This window comes from Ranitomeya variabilis, chromosome 7, assembly GCF_051348905.1.
Source record: "Ranitomeya variabilis isolate aRanVar5 chromosome 7, aRanVar5.hap1, whole genome shotgun sequence".
Classification (NCBI taxonomy): domain Eukaryota; kingdom Metazoa; phylum Chordata; class Amphibia; order Anura; family Dendrobatidae; genus Ranitomeya; species Ranitomeya variabilis.
Genome location: NC_135238.1, coordinates 249406215 through 249423019, shown reverse-complemented (window position 1 = coordinate 249423019; position 16805 = coordinate 249406215). Strand labels below are relative to the sequence as shown.

General features: G+C 47.5%; 1 protein-coding gene across 8 annotated transcripts in view; it reads right to left on the bottom strand.

The window, feature by feature from the left end:
- Window positions 1–16805, bottom strand: part of DPP10 (dipeptidyl peptidase like 10) — a 652879-nt gene that overhangs the window by 313094 nt on the left and 322980 nt on the right. For all 8 annotated transcript variants that reach the window (XR_013217894.1, XM_077273449.1, XM_077273443.1 and 5 more), the window contains one exon: window positions 5705–5825. Coding sequence is in view for 7 of the 8 variants with exons in the window: in XM_077273449.1 (XP_077129564.1) it covers window positions 5705–5825 (121 nt within the window). In the remaining variant the exon portion in view is untranslated. The remainder of the gene's footprint in view (window positions 1–5704; window positions 5826–16805) is intronic.

Genomic DNA, 16805 nt, shown 5'->3' with positions numbered 1-16805 from the left:
TCTTGTGCTGCAAGCTGTTTTTGCCTGAGTCTATCTACAACCTTCTCCTGCCTCTGCTAGGACACGTAAGCTCTGCCTGCTACAGCCAATCTAGTTTGGTATCCGCTGCCAGTTTGTCTGTTTCTGGACTCAAAAGCTCTGCACTGCTTCTGGACACTTTTCTAATGACTGCCTAACCTAGTATGAACTGTGTCTGATTACCTCTTCACCACAGAGGGGGCTACACCCATCAGATTTTGCCCGCAGCAGGGCTGCAATAAACGAGGTCCTTCTTAGGAGTAGTTCGTTTTTTACTGGAACTGTTGTGCACATGCTGCAACCACGTTTGTGCATATAAGGCCGGGGACACACTTAACGTATAAAAAAACGGTCCGTTTTTCACGGCCGAGAATCGCACAAATGTTTCAAAAACAGTGATCCGTGTGCAGTGCGAGGATGCGATTTCCTCGCATCAAATGATCCGTATGGCATCCGTACTGCGATATTTTCTCGCAGGCTTCCAAAACCGACATCTAATGGATTTATGTGCTCAAATGTTCGGGAAAACATATATACAGTATATATATATATATATATGTCATTGAGACACATATATATATCTTCTGTATTTACATTTCATTCAGCGCGATATCTGTGAACAGTCGGTAATTCAATTGCCGGCTTTTCATTTCTCCTGCACAAACCCGACAGGATATGAGACATGATTACATACAGTAAACCATCTCATATCCCCTTTTTTTTGCATATTCCACACTACTAATGTTAGTAGTGTGTATGTGCAAAATTTGGCCGCTGTAGCTGCTAAAATAAAGGGTTAAATGGCGGAAAAAATTGGCGTGGGCTCCCGCGCAATTTTCTCCGCCAGAGTGGTAAAGCCAGTGACTGAGGGCAGATATTAATAGCCAGGAGAGGGTCCATGGTTATTGGCCCCCCCGTGGCTGAAAACATCTGCCCCCAGCCACCCCAGAAAAGGCACATCTGGAAGATGCGCCTATTCTGGCACTTGGCCACTCTCTTCCCACTCCCTGTAGCGGTGGGATATGGGGTAATGAAGGGTTAATGCCACCTTGCTATTGTAAGGTGACATTAAGCCAGATTAATAATGGAGAGGCGTCAATTATGTCACCGATCCATTATTAATCCAATTGTTTGAAAGGGTTAAAAAAAACACACACACATGATTGAAAAGTATTTTAATGCAATAAACACAGCGGTTGTTGTAATAATTTATTGTTCTCTCAATCCATCAGGAACACCCTCGCTTGGAAAAATAATAAACGCACAAGATACATACCTTCTGGTGAACCGTCTCGTCCCACGAAGTAATCCATCTGAAGGGGTTAACTAATATTACAGGCAGAGCTGCGATAAACCACTCGCTCGTGTCTGTAATCCCCGGGTGCTGAAAGGAAAGCAGGATCTGTACTTACATTGAGTCGCGGTGAGGCGCCCCCTGGTGGATGTCCTCATATGACCTGGAGCGTGGGAAAAAGTTCCCAGGCTGCAGTTCATGAGAACATCCACCAGAGGGCGCCTCACCGCGACTGAAGGTAACTATAGGTCATTGACCTACATTTCCTTCAGTCGCGGTGATGCGCCCCCTGGTGGATGTCCTCATATGACCTGGAGCGTGGGAAAAAAGTTCCCAGGCTGCAGTTCATGAGAACATCCACCAGAGGGCGCCTCACCGCGACTCAATGTAAGTACAGATCCTGCTTTCCTTTCAGCACCCGGGGATTACAGACACGAGCGAGTGGTTTATCGCAGCTCTGCCTGTAATATTAGTTAACCCCTTCAGATGGATTACTTCGTGGGACGAGACGGTTCACCAGAAGGTATGTATCTTGTGCGTTTATTATTTTTCCAAGCGAGGGTGTTCCTGATGGATTGAGAGAACAATAAATTATTACAACAACCGCTGTGTTTATTGCATTAAAATACTTTTTAATCATGTGTGTGTGTTTTTTAACCCTTTCCAACAATTGGATTAATAATGGATAGGTGACATAATTGACGCTTCTCCATTATTAATCTGGCTTAATGTCACCTTACAATAGCAAGGTGGCATTAACCCTTCATTACCCCATATCCCACCGCTACAGGGAGTGGGAAGAGAGTGGCCAAGTGCCAGAATAGGCGCATCTTCCAGATGTGCCTTTTCTGGGGTGGCTGGGGGCAGATGTTTTTAGCCAGGGGGGCCAATAACCATGGACCCTCTCCTGGCTATTAATATCTGCCCTCAGTCACTGGCTTTACCACTCTGGCGGAGAAAATTGCGCGGGAGCCCACGCCAATTTTTTCCGCCATTTAACCCTTTATTTCAGCAGCTACAGCGCTGAAATTTTGCACATACACACTACTAACATTAGTAGTGTGGAATATGCAAAAAAAATGGGGATATGAGATGGTTTACTGTATGTAATCATGTCTCATATCCTGTCGGGTTTGGGAAGGAGAAATGAAAAGCCGGCAATTGAATTACCGACTTTTCTATAGAACACCGCTGCGTATTTCTCGCAATGCACACGCATGGTCCGTGTGTAATCCGATTTTTTCTCGCACCCATAGACTTGCATTGGCGAGTCTCGGCCGAGATACGCTGACAATCGCAGCATGCTGCAAGTTCCCTCGGATCCGAAATACGGTGGAGAAAATATCGGATGATGGGAGCTGAACCATAGATTAACATTGGGCCGAGTGCTATGCGATTTTTTTTTATCGCATAGCACTCGTCCGTATTACGGTCTAGTGTGACCCCGGCCTAACACGGACTCTGCCTGCAGCAGAGCTGCTAAGGCACTACTCCTGATTTCATCTTGTTTGCTGTGTTTGGACTTGCTCTCACCTTGCACCTGTGTTTTTTGAATAATACAGACTTTACACTGCACTTTGGTTTTGTTGCCTTATTTGTCTCAAGCCAAGAGATTCCTGAGTGTACCACTATAATCGTTACAGCACCATCCGCCTTACTCACACCCTTCCTCCATCACCCTCCACCATCTGCCTCACACACCCCGTCCTCTCCCACCACTCTGCACCATCAACCTCACACACCCCGTCCTCTCCCACCTCTCTGCACCAACAACCTCACACCCCATCCTCTCCCACCTCTCCGCACCAACAACCTCACCACACACACCCCATCCTCCTCCACTTACTCTGCACCATCCGCCTCACTCACACCCTTCCTCACCCTCCGCCTCACACACCTTGTATTTTTCTACCACTCTGCACCAACCTCACACACCATGTCCTCTTCCACCACTCTACACCCTCTACTTCACTCACTCCCATCCTCTTCCAGCACTCTCCATGGTCCACCACACGCACCCATCATCCTCCACACAAAACTCTGTCCTGCTCCACCACTCTACACCATCCGCCACACACAACCCCGTCCTCTGCCACTCAGCACACACACATAATCTCGTCCTCCACCACCACTCTCGACCATTCACCTCACACACCCTCGTCCTCTTCCACCACTCTCCACCGTATGCCTCTCTCATCCCTGACATCTTCCACCACTCTCCACCGTCTGTCACATACCTCCATCCTCCACCACCAGTTTACCAGTTTACACCATCCGCCACATCACCCCATCCTCCACCACTCTGCACCATCTGCCATAAACAACCGCATCCACCTCCACCAGTTTCCATCGTCCACCACATTATTTCATCCTCTACCACCACTCTTGACCATCTACCACACACAACCCCGTTCTCTTCCACTACCCAGTCCTACTGCACCACTTTCCACCTCACTCAACCATATCCTCCTTCACCACTCTGTACTGACCATCACACATATCCCTGTCCTCCACCATCACATTCGATTGTTTGCTGTCATGATCCAGGCCGGGGTTTGTTTCTTGCTATTCTCTCACCGGTCTGGTCATGCGGGGGTTAACCTTCTTGGCATCGTTTTGGGATCTGTTTTGCTATTTTAGTCCATGGCTGCCTGCAGGCAGCGTCAGCTATAGTTCTTGACCCCGGCTTGAGCGACTGACCCAGTTACACCCTGATTTGTCCTCTGCCCGTTTACATAGTTCCCCTGCCTTCTCATTCCTGCTTCCCCGCTCATTTTGCTGTGTGCCCCCCGTGCTATCACCTTCGTATGTGACCCGGCTTGTCCTCTGACCTGTTTCTCTGTCTTACGTCTCTGGCATCTCCGCTCCCGACTGGCTCCGACTTTTTTGACTTGTATCTGACCACGTGTATTGCTGTTTCCCCTGGTACTGCGTTCCCTGTCCGTTCCTGACCCGGTTTGTTTGACCCCTCTCTCACCACCTAGTGGCGCGTGCACTGCCGCACTGAAGTGTTATGCCGTGAGTGCTACCTCTCTTCCGTCTCCAGCACCCCCTGGGATAGGACGCACGATACAGCACTGCTGCAGCATTACATTTGCCTCACTGATTCTCCTCCATCACTCTCCACCATCCGCCTCACAAACCCCATCCTCCACCATTCTATATCGCCCACCTCATGAGCTCCTGTCCTCTTCTACCACTCTCCACTCTCTTCCTCACGCACCCCCCAACCTCTTTTACCACACTACACCATCTGACACACAATTTCGTCCTCCATCCCCACTCATCCTCTACCACCACTCTTCACCATCTGTCACACACACCCCCAACCTCCTGCACTACCCTGTCTTTCTGCATCACTATCCATCTCACTCACCCGTATCCTCTTTCACCACTCTGTACCCACCGTCACACTCATCCCCACCTCACTCAGCCTGTCCTCCATCACACTCCACTGTCCGCCTCACACCCCATCCTCCTCCATCACTCCGAATTTCCTCCCAACTTACCTCAGTCCTTCTCTACCAATCTGCACCGACCGCCACACTTGCCCCATCCTCCTCCACCAATTGCCACACTCACACCTCTGCTTCTCTACAATCAGCCTTACTCACCCAAGTTCTCCACTGCCGCTCTACACTGTGTCTCCTCACCCTTATTCTCCTCTGCCATCCGCCTTACTCACCCTTATCCTCATTTGCCACTCTCTGCTGTTTGGTTCACTGACTCCCATCCTATGGGCGGCACGGTGGCGCAGTGGTTAGCACAGCAACCTTGCAGCGCTGGAGTCCTGGGTTCAAACCCCACAAAGGACAACATCTGCAAAGAGTCCATGTTTGCGTGTGTTTCCTCCGGGTTCTCCGGTTTCCTCCCACATTCCAAAGACATACTCAAAGACATACTGATAGGGAATTTAGATTGGGAGCCCCATCGGGGACAGTGATGATAATGTGAGCAAACTGTAAAAGCGCTGCGGAATATGTTAGCGCTATATAAAAATAAAGATTATTATTATTCCACTACTCTGCATCGATGGGCAAACTCATCCCCATCCTTCTTCATTACTCTGCACTGACCACCATCCTCCTCTACCACTCTGTATCACCCGCCTCACTTATCCTCATCCTCGACCTCCGCTCAGCACCCGCGTCATTTGACTCTGTCCTCTTCCAACACTCTGCACCGACACTCACACTGGCCGCTGTCCACCACCACTCTGCGCCTTAGCCAACTTCTTTGCCCTCAATGCGTCTTGCCCATTGTCTGCCTTTCCCATTTGTTCTCTGCCATAGGTGGCCCAGGACTCGCTGCACCTAAGCTGGGTAAGTGTATTATCTCCACACCCCTCACATGGTGCCATCTCTATATGGACAGAATAAGAAATAAAAGTACCTTCATAAAGCCAGTCGGAGAGTCCATTGTAGATGATCCCCTCCTTTCCCGATGATGTCAGGCGCAGCGAGCTGGTCCTCACATCTGCGCGGTAATATATATTATTTTCAAAAATGAAGACCTAGAGAAAAAATGTGTTAGCAGCGTATGAGAAAACAACATATGCAAAGAGTACAAAAAAACTGTTTGAGAAGAAGTAGAAGGAGATGTCCATACTCTATTTTGCCTTACTCCTATGTGAATGACTGTAGAAACAGTGTCACACGTGCACTTTTCACAGTCTCGTTGCACCTTTAAGATGGCTGCAATTTACAGACTTGGCACAAGCTACTCCATTTCTCAGAACCCTGACCTTCACCCTTTAACCCGTGTACAGGGCTATGGACTTGCACAGGCAGGGCTGCCATCAGGACATTACTGCCCTTACTGCTGTATAGGGCCCGGTGAGCAGCAGTAAAGAGGTGGGCCCGGGCCCCGCATCTTATTCTTCTGCTCTCCGGGCCCCATCGTGCACGAAAATGCTGTGTGCTGCAGCACACACGTCGGCGTTGGGGCCTGGAAGCTTCTACTGGAGCTCCACTGCCGTCTAACCTTGATGGCTGCATAGATCCAGCTCCCTCCGCTTTCACTGGACTTCCGGTCAGGCGACGGTGTGTACACAATGACATCATTGCATATGCGCCAACATTGTATGAGGATGCTAGCAGCAGAGCTGCGCCTGCAGGGCATCGTCAGCGATGTAAAATGAAAAAGTGCAAATAATGAAGTGTGGGGTGAAGGGGACTGGAAATTATGACTTCAGGGGGAGGAGGGACTGCAAGTGATGAAGTGGGGGTGAGGGGGACTGGAAATGATGAAGTGAGGGGGACTGCACATGATGAAGTGGGGGGAGGGGACTGCAACTGGTGATGTGAGAGAGGAATGACAGACTGCAAATAATGAAGTGGGGGTGAAGAGGAGTGGAATGGGGGGCTGCAAATGATGAAGTGGGGAAGGGGAACAGCAAGTGATGAAGTGGAGGGGGTTGGAAATGATAAAGTGAGGGGAGATCGTGGACTGCACATGATGAAGTGTGTCTGAGGGGGGACTGAAAATAACAAAGTGGGAGAGGTGAAGGGGACTTAAAATGATAAAGTAGGGGCAGGGGGCTGCACATGATGAAGTGTGTATGAGGGGGACTGCAAATGATGAAGTGAGGAGGATTGGGGACGGCAAATGATGAAGTGGAGGGGTGAAGGGGTCTGGAAATGATGGAAGTGAGGGGGAAGGGGGACTGCACATAATGAAGTGGAGGGGAGATGGAATGGTGAAGTGGGGGGAGGGGGACTGCAAATGATAAAGTGAGGGGAGAAAGGGGGACTGAAAATGATGAATTGAGGGTGGGGGACAGGGGACAGCAATTGAATTGAAGGTGGGGAGAGAAAATGATGAATTGAAGGTGGGGGTGGGGAGAGCAAATAATGATGAATTTTGAGGGTGCGGGAGTAAATGGTGTATTGAATGCGGGGGAGAGCAGTTGATAATGAATAGCGGGTGGGAGAAAGAGAAAGGCATGACAATGAATTGTGGCAGAAGGGGCATGTAAATATAATGGAGCGGGAGATACATAGTAGGAGGCATTGAGGATGTAGTGACTGGTACTGATTTAGGGGAAAGAGTACAGAGGATAATTAATTTATATATTTATTAGTTGGGGAAAGTGGGGGCACAGTGGTGGATTATAATTTATATTTGGAATGGTGGGTTGCATAATAGCTAGTTATATATGAATGGTGGGTGCATGTCTGTATTCAGCTGCGTAGTATAGAAGAAAGTGAAAAAATGGGGAATGTGCCCTGGAAGTGGTGCTCTAGGTAACCGTGTGTTATTTTATACAGAGATGAGTCCTGGCTGGAAGAAGTGATGGCAGTCTGCGCTGCATGAAAAAGAAAATGCAAAGATGAAAGACTTCAGATAGAGACATCACTGATGAGTCAGTGTGTTACCTGTACACTGACACTATACATTGTATAACATATACAGAGCTGCTGTGTATAATGTCACTGGTGATCACTGTATTACCTGTACACTGACACTATATACAGAGCTCCAGTGTATAATGTCACCAGTGATCAGTGTATTACCTGTACACTGACACTATATACAGAGCTCCTGTGTGTAACCTCACTGGTGATCACTGTATTACCTGTACAATGACACTATATGCAGAGCTCCTGTGTATAATGTCACTGGTGATCCCTGTATTACCTGTACACTGACACTATATACAGAGCTCCTGTGTGTAAGCTCACTGGTGATCACTGTATTTTACCTGTACTTTGACACTATATACAGAGCTCCTGTGTATAATGTCACATGTGACAACTGTATTATTTGTACACTATACAATATAAACAAATCTCCTGTGTATAATGCACTGGTGATCCCTCCCTGTATTATCTGTAGTCTGACACTATATACAGAGCTCCTGTGTATAATGTCACCAGTGATCATTGTATTACCTGTACACTGACACTATATACAGAGCTCTGTGCATAATGTCACTGGTGATTAGTGATGAGCGAGTATACTCGTTACTCAAGATTTCCCGAGCATGCTTGGCTGGTCTCCGAGTATTTTGGCGTGCTCTAAGATTTGGTTTTTGTCGATGCAGCTGCATGATTTTCCCCTGCTAGACAGCTTGTATACATGTGGGGATTGCCTAACAAACAGACAATCCCCACATGTATTCAAGCTGTATAGCAGCTGCAAATCATGCAGCTGTTTCGACAAAAACTAAATCTCAGAGCACGCCAAAATACTCGGAGACCAGCCAAGCATGCTCGGGAAATCTCGAGTAATGAGTATACGCACCCATCACTACTGGTGATCAATGTATTACCTGTACACTATACACAGAGTTCCTGTGTATATTGTTAATGGTGATCAATGTATTACCTGTACACTGACACTATATACAGAGCTCCTGTGTATAATGTCACCAGTGATCACTCTATTACCTGTACACTGACACTATATACAGAGCTCCTGTGTATGTCACCAGTGATCACTCTATTACCTGTACACTGACACTATATACAGAGCTCCTGTGTATAATGTCACCAGTGATCACTGTATTACCTGTACACTTATACTATATACAGAGCTCCTGTGTATAATGTCACTGGTGATCACTATTAACAGTACACTGACAGTATATACATAGCTCTTGTGTATAATGTCACTGGAGATCACTGTATTACCTGTACACTGACACTATATACAGAGCTCTTGTGTATAATGTCACTGGAGATCACTGTACTACCTGTACACTAACACTATACACAGAGCTCCTGTGTATAATGTCACTGGTGATCACTGTATTACTGGCATTATATACAGAGCTCCTGTGTATAATGTCACTGGTGGTAATAACAGTGTTAGTATTGTTGTTTGTATTCATGATCTGTATTGTAGTATTCGGTCACTATGTGGTGGAAACTTGTATTTCTCCTTGTATGTGGTATTATTTGGTCTCTATTTGCTGGTAATATATCATATTATTCGGTCTCTATGTGGTGGTAATATGTGGTCTAGTCATGGTGTGGTGGTATTTGTACCTTGTATGTAGTATTATTCGGTCACTAGAGTGGTAATATGTGGTCTGGTCATGGTGTGTTGGTATTTGTTCCTTGTATGTGGTATTATAAAGTCACTGTGGTGGTAACATGTGATCTAGTCATGGTGTGGCGGTATTTGTTCCTTGTATGTAGTATTATTCGGTCACTATGTGGTGGTAATGTGATCTGGTCATGGTGTGGCGGTATGTGGTATTATTGGTCTTGGTATAGTTGATTGTGTTGTGCATTGCCGTCATTTGTTCTCTCTGATATTAATTAGGAGAAGATTCTTTATTTCCATTTGATACTTGGAACACAGCGGCAGAGATGCACTTACAAGGGTTCTCCTGTGAAAAAAAGTAGTCACATCTCTACAGGATAAGAGATAACATCAGAAAAAGAAAAAAAGTACACAGGAACCAATCATAATAAAAAAATACAAAATTTTATAGACAAAAAAAGAACCAAAAAGATACACAAGGTTATTAAAAACCTGATTGCCCTTAACTGGGGATATATTCACATGCAGGCGTCTGCTACAGACGCAGTCTGCTGCATTTCATCTTTTAACTTCCATCTTTTAAATTACATCTTTTAAATTACATCTTTTTAATTATGAATTTGAATTAGACTGAATTCTAGAATGCATTTGGCTACTCATCACTACTACAATATTATCATCATCTGTACCATCTAATCAAGCTGTTCTCCTCTTCCCACAGGTATGCATTGACTTTCCCCAGCTCTCCCTGGCTCCTGAATGTCTCTGTATATTGCACTGAATTTCCATGGTATGCATTGACCTTTCCCCAGCTCTCCCTGGCTCCTGAATGTTTCTCTTTGTTGCATTGAATTTCCATGGTATGCATTGACCTTTCCCCAGCTCTCCGTGGCTCCTGAATGTTTTTCTTTTTTGCATTGAATTTCCATGGTATGCATTGACCTTTCCCCAGCTCTCCCTGGCTCCTGAATGTCTCTGTATATTGCCTTGAATTTTCACGGTATGCATTGACCTTTCCCCAGCTCTCCCTGGCTCCTGAATGTCTCTGTATATTGCCTTGAATTTTCTATGCCTTCCCTGGATCTGAGTGTCTTGGTGCAGCACATATAATCCTTTTTAGTATGCTTTCTTACCTATCAGCCTGTTTCCATGACCTGTTCCATATATCTCATTGTGTTATTCTGGCATCTCTTTGAGTGGTCACGCCAACCCCCCCTCTCTTTATGACCTCTGCCTAACTCTCTACATCTGGTCTCCCATACCCAGCCACCTCCTCATTCACACCTGATTGCCCTTAGCTGGGGATATATTCACATGCAGGCGTCTGCTACAGACGCAGTCTGCTGCATTTCATCTTTTAACTTCCATCTTTTTAATTATGAATTTGAATTAGACTGAATTGGACTGGAATTGACTGGAAGGTAACAGAACACCAAACCACTACAATGTTTCGGTTTCTTTTCTCATTCACCCCCATACTACTTTCCTTCTTACAATCTCCTGCAATCCCTCCACCTTGTAAGGAACTAGTCATTTCTTCCTCCATCCTCCCCAGCCATCTCACCTTCTCCTCAGAACTGTTCCTCCACATACAATCCTTTTTCTCCAGACACACACGGCCCCATCATGTCCTATCCTGCTCCCACCTTCTAACGCGCTCTCTGCTACTCCTCATTGCCGGTGATGTATCCCCTAATCCTGGCCCACCTCACCTATCCCCATACTCATTTCTAACCCCCTACCTCGATCCTCCGCACGTTTTCCCAACCATGACAACCTCATACCCATTCATCAAGCCCCCATTCCCCTGGTCCCCTTACCTGGAGCACTATGGAACGCACGCTCCGTCTGCAACAAACTGCCATTTATCCATGACCTCTTCATCACCAACAAACTCTCCTTCCTTGGCATCACGGAAACCTGGCTCACCCCCTCTGACTCAGCCTCTCCAGCTGCGCTTTCCTACGGCGGTCTTCACCTCTCTCACACCTCTCGCTCCACCAACAAACGTGGTGGAAGAGTTGGCTTGCTCCTGTCCGACACCTGCTCCTTCACTCTAATCCCGCTACCACCCTCCGCTACTCTTCCCTCATTTGAGGTGCACTCCATCCGCATCTATTCCCCCTCCAACCTCCAGCTGGCTGTAATCTACCGCCCCCCAGAACTAGCCATCTCCACCTTTCTGGACCACTTCACCACATGGCTACTTCATTTCCTCTCTGTTGACATCCCCACTATCATCATGGGTGATTTCAACATCCCGATTGACACTTCCACCTCAGCTGCCTCTAAACTTTTATCACTGACTGCCTCCTTTGGCCTCACTCAATGGTCCTCTGGGGCCACTCACAAAGATGGCCACACGCTGGACCTCGTCTTCACCCGCCTCTGCTCCCTTACTAATCTCACTAACTCACCCCTCCCCCTGTCTGACCACAACCTACTGACATTCTCTTCCCTCTCCTCTCCTAGTGTGCAACCCCCACTCCACGAACTCCCTCGCAGAAATCTCAAACATCTCAACTTACAATCACTCTCTGAGTCCCTTCTCCCTCTTACCGACATAGCCTCCCTTCATGACACAGATGCTGCTGCTTTTTATAATGCCACCATAACAGCAACACTCAATTCGGCCGCCCCGCTCATGCATAGCAAAACTCGTACAGTCAACAGGCAGCCCTGGCTGACCAGCCTGACTAAAGAACTGAGACGGGCTTCCAGGATCGCTGAGCGAAGATGGAAGCGATCCTGCTCCGCTGACCACTTCACCGCATACAAGCAGTCCCTCGCCAGCTTCAAGTCCGCGCTCACTGCCGCAAAACAAACTTACTTCTCATCTCTCATATCCTCCCTGTCTCACAACCCCTAAACAGCTTTTCAACACTTTCAATTCTCTACTCCGTCCCCCTGCACCCCCTCCCTCCCCTCTCATTTCTGCTGAAGACTTTGCCTCTTTCTTTAAACAGAAGATTGATACGATCAGAGAAAGCTTTGGCCCACAGCGCCCACTGCCCCTCTTAGCTGCTCACCCCTGCTCCTCCAAAACCAGCTTCTCCACCATGACAGAAGATCAGCTCTCCACCCTCCTGTGAAGATCACACCTCACCACCTGCACGCTTGACCCTCTCCCATCCCACCTCATCCCTAACCTTTCCACGGTCTTCATCCCAACCCTAACACACCTCTTCAACCTCTCACTCACAACAGGTGTCTTCCCCTCATCCTTCAAACATGCCAAGATCACACCCATCCTCAAAAAGCCCTCCCTCGACCCATCCTCTGTGTCTAGCTATCGCCCGATATCTCTTCTTCCTTATGCCTCCAAATTGCTGGAGCAACACATCCATCTTGAACTGTCCTCTCACCTCTCCTCCTGCTCCCTCTTTGATAGATTACAATCTGGCTTCCGTTCCCATCACTCAACTGAAACTGCCCTAACTAAAGTCACCAATGACCTACTAACTGCCAGGAACAAGCGACACTACTCTGTCCTCCTTCTCCTGGACCTGTCTTCTGCCTTTGACACTGTGGACCACTCCGTTCTGCTACAAATCCTCTCATCTCTTGGCATCACAGACTTGGCCCTTTCCTGGATCTCATCATATCTGACAGATCGGACATTCAGTGTCTCCCTCCGCCACACCACCTCCTCACCTCGCCCCTTGTCAGTCGGTGTTCCTCAAGGCTCTGTTCTAGGACCCCTACTCTTCTCCATCTACACCTTCGGTCTGGGACAGCTCATAGAATCCCACGGTATGCAGTACCATCTCTATGCTGATGACACGCAGATCTACCTATCCGGACCTGACCTCACCTCCTTACTTACCAAAATCCCGCACTGTCTGTCTGCTATTTCAGCCTTCTTTTCTGCTCGCTTTCTACAACTGAACATGACAGAATTCATCATCATTCTCCCATCTCACTCTACCCCTCCACCAGACCTATCCATCAATGTCAATGGCTGCTCACTTTCCCCAGTCCCACACGCCCGGTGCCTCGGGGTGATCCTCGACTCTGCCCTCTCTTTCAAGCCACATATCCAAGCCCTTGCCTCCTCCTGCCACCTCAAACTCAAAAACATTTCCCGGATCCGCACATTCCTTGACCGTGACACCACAAAAACACTAGTGCATGCCCTTATCATCTCCCGCCTCGACTACTGCAACCTCCTTCTCTCTGGACTCCCCTCTAGCACTCTGGCACCACTCCAATCCATCCTACACTCTGCTGCTCGACTAATCTACCTGTCTCCCCGCTATTCCCCAGCCTCTCCCCTATGCCAAGCCCTTCACTGGCTTCCTATCGCCCAGAGACTCCAGTTCAAAACCCTCACAATGACCTACAAAGCCATCCACAACCTATCTCCTCCATACATCTGTGACATGATCTCCCGGTACCTACCAACACGCAACCTCCGATCCTCTCAAGACCTCCTTCTCTACTCCCCTCTAATCTCTTCTTCCCACAACCGCATCCAAGACTTCTCCCGTGCTTCACCATACTCTGGAACTCTCTACCCCAGCACATCAGACTCTCGCCTACCATAGAAACTTTCAAAAAGAACCTGAAGAATCACCTCTTCCGACAAGCCTACAGCCTGCAGTGATCCTGAACCTACTGGACCGTCGCACAACCAGCTCTACCCTCTCCTAGTGTATCATCACCCATCCCCTGCAGACTGTGAGCCCTCACGGGCAGTGTCCTCTCTCCTTATGTACCCGTGTGCCTTGTTTGTGCTCATGTTTAATGTATTTGTCTATATTTGCCCCTTATTTCACATGTAAAGCGCCATGGAATAAATGGAGCTATAAAAAATGAATAATAATAATAATAATAATACTAGTGTATCCACACCTGATTTTTATTGTATTGGAGGCATTTCTATAATTGTTTGTGTATTTGAACTAAGATTTTTTTTATCTTTTTCATATAAATAAAAATATTTGATTTAAACAAAGCATTATTTGGCCTGTCTAATAATTTGGGGGGCCTTTTTGTTGGTGTTATCTATTGATAGGCTTTGAAATTCGGTTTATTGGACTAATATGTATACATATGTTCATTTTTGTTTGGCACTTTATCATTATTTCTTACATATTGTATTTGGTGTGATGCCCTAATTATTGACCCAACTCCCCCATATAGAAGAAGTGATAACATATTGATTGGTGGGGGTCTGACTGCTTGGACCCATTCAGCAAAATGTGGAACTTTTTATCCCCATTAGACTGGAGTGGCATGTCCGACTAGATCACTGATCCATTCATTCCCTTAGTGGCGGCCTTTGCTTTTTTTCTGGAAGCCCCAAAGGAAATGAATGGAGCCGCGATCAAACCTCTCAGAAGCTGCTGCATTTTAAATATAAATGGGATAAGTGTCCTGTCAGGGAAACAGGAAAGATATATATCTTGGTACCGTGTTAGCCAGTAGATAGAAAAATGTTTAGAATTGAGAGTCCTCAGTGGTTGATACCTTTTAATGGCGAACTGAAAAGATGGTAACAAATTACAAGCTTTCGAGACTACACAGGTCTCTTCATCAGGCAAAGACTAATACAAATTCTGAAGAATCACATATTTATGCACAACATAGCACAGAAAAAAACAAACCATGGATAAGACAGGTGACATGAAGCAGAATTACCATGAGTGATAAACAGTTACGTCCATAACTATTGGGCCAGTTCTTAGATAAGGATTGTTTTATTGTCCTGATTGGGGTCTGGTTCTGTTGTGATGACCCCTCATAGTCCGATGGGCAGGTTCCTTAGTTGATGTAAAAAGACATAAATCCGTGTGACACATTCATTCCTGCAGTTAGACTGTCAAAGGTCGTCATCAGTTTATATTCCCAGACTCTCCTGTCTCTCTGCGATTTGAAGTTACCCTTTAATACAAGTAATTTCATGTCCATAATGTTATGATTTGGGAGACAGAAATGTTTGGCCACAGGTAGATCCATTCTTTTTACTCTTATTATATGGCGGTGAGAATTCATCCTTGTTCTCACTTTCTGCCCTGTCTCCCCCACATACAGACCCCCAGTTGGACATTTAGTACAAATAATTAGATACACCACATTAGAAGTGACGCAGCTGAATGTACCTGGGATCTTGTAGTCCTGATGTGAGTTGGGATCTTTATCTTGTCCGTGGTCATTATAAATGGACAGGTTTTACATTTTTTCTGGTTGCACGGAAAGGTTCCTGCAGCTGCTGGAGAGGACAGGGAGCTTCTGACAATGATGCTTCTTAGATTTGGGGGCTGCCTAAAACACAGTAGTGGGGGGTCTGGAGGATTGTAATCGGGCATCTTTTTGCAGTAAAGGTTGTAATTTCCGTGCAGCTCCCCTTAGCGCCTCCAGATTTGGATTGTAGGTAACTACTAGAGGCACCCGGTTATTTTCTTCTTTAGCTTTGTAATGTAGCAGGTGATTCCTTTATATTCTGGAGGCTCATGTGATCTGATTTTCAATTGTTCTTGGATGGTAGCCCTGATTCAAAAAGGTCTTTCTGAGGCGACCAAGGTGTTCATCCCTGTCCATGGGGTTGGAACATATACGATTGTATCTGATGGCTTGGCTGTAGACAATGGAGTTTGTGTGTTTTGGATGGAAACTGTCCCATTTAAGGTATGTTGGACGGTCGATTGGCTTCTGATACAGGGATGTCTCTATTTTATTGTTCTGCAGCTTAATGATGGTGTCCAAAAAAGTTACCGTATTTTTCGGACTACAAGACGCACTTTTTCCCCCCAAAAAAAGGGGGGAAAATGGGGGGGTGCGTCTAATAGTCGCAATGCAGGCTTACCGTGGCGGCAGAGGTGCGGTGGCAGAGGTGCGGCGGCAGACGTGCGGGGGATGAGGAGGCGCAGTGAGCGGGGTCCCTTTCCCCGGTGAGGTGATGCAGCAGCCCGGTAAGCAGCAGAGCCGGGTGAATCCTGTTGTTAGCGGTGGTGGCGGCCATCTTCCGGAGGCCGCGCGTGCGCAGATGGAGCGCTCTGCTTCCCGGGGCTTCAGGAAAATGGCCGCAGGATGCCGCGCGTGCGCAGATGGGGATCACGGCGGCCATTTTCCTGAAGTTCTTGGCTTCAGGAAAATGGCCGCCGCGATCTCCATCTGCGCACGCGCGGCCTCCCGCGGCCATTTTCCTGAAGCCCCGGGAAGCAGAGCGCTTCATCTGCGCACGCGCGGCCTCGGGAAGATGGCCGCCACCACCGCTAACAACAGGATTCACCCGGCTCTGCTGCTTACCGGGCTGCTGCATCACCTCACCGGGGAAAGGGACCCCTCTGACGCCATACCTCTCACTGCGCCTCCTCATCCCAGCACCTCCTCATCCCAGCACCTCCTCATCCCAGCAACTCCTCATCCCAGCACCTCCTCATCCCAGCAACTCCTCATCCCAGCACCTCCTCATCCCAGCACCTCCTTATCCCAGCACCTCTGCCGGTAACCACTGCTGCAACCCTCCCATGGACACCAGGCCGTGGCGTCACCCACC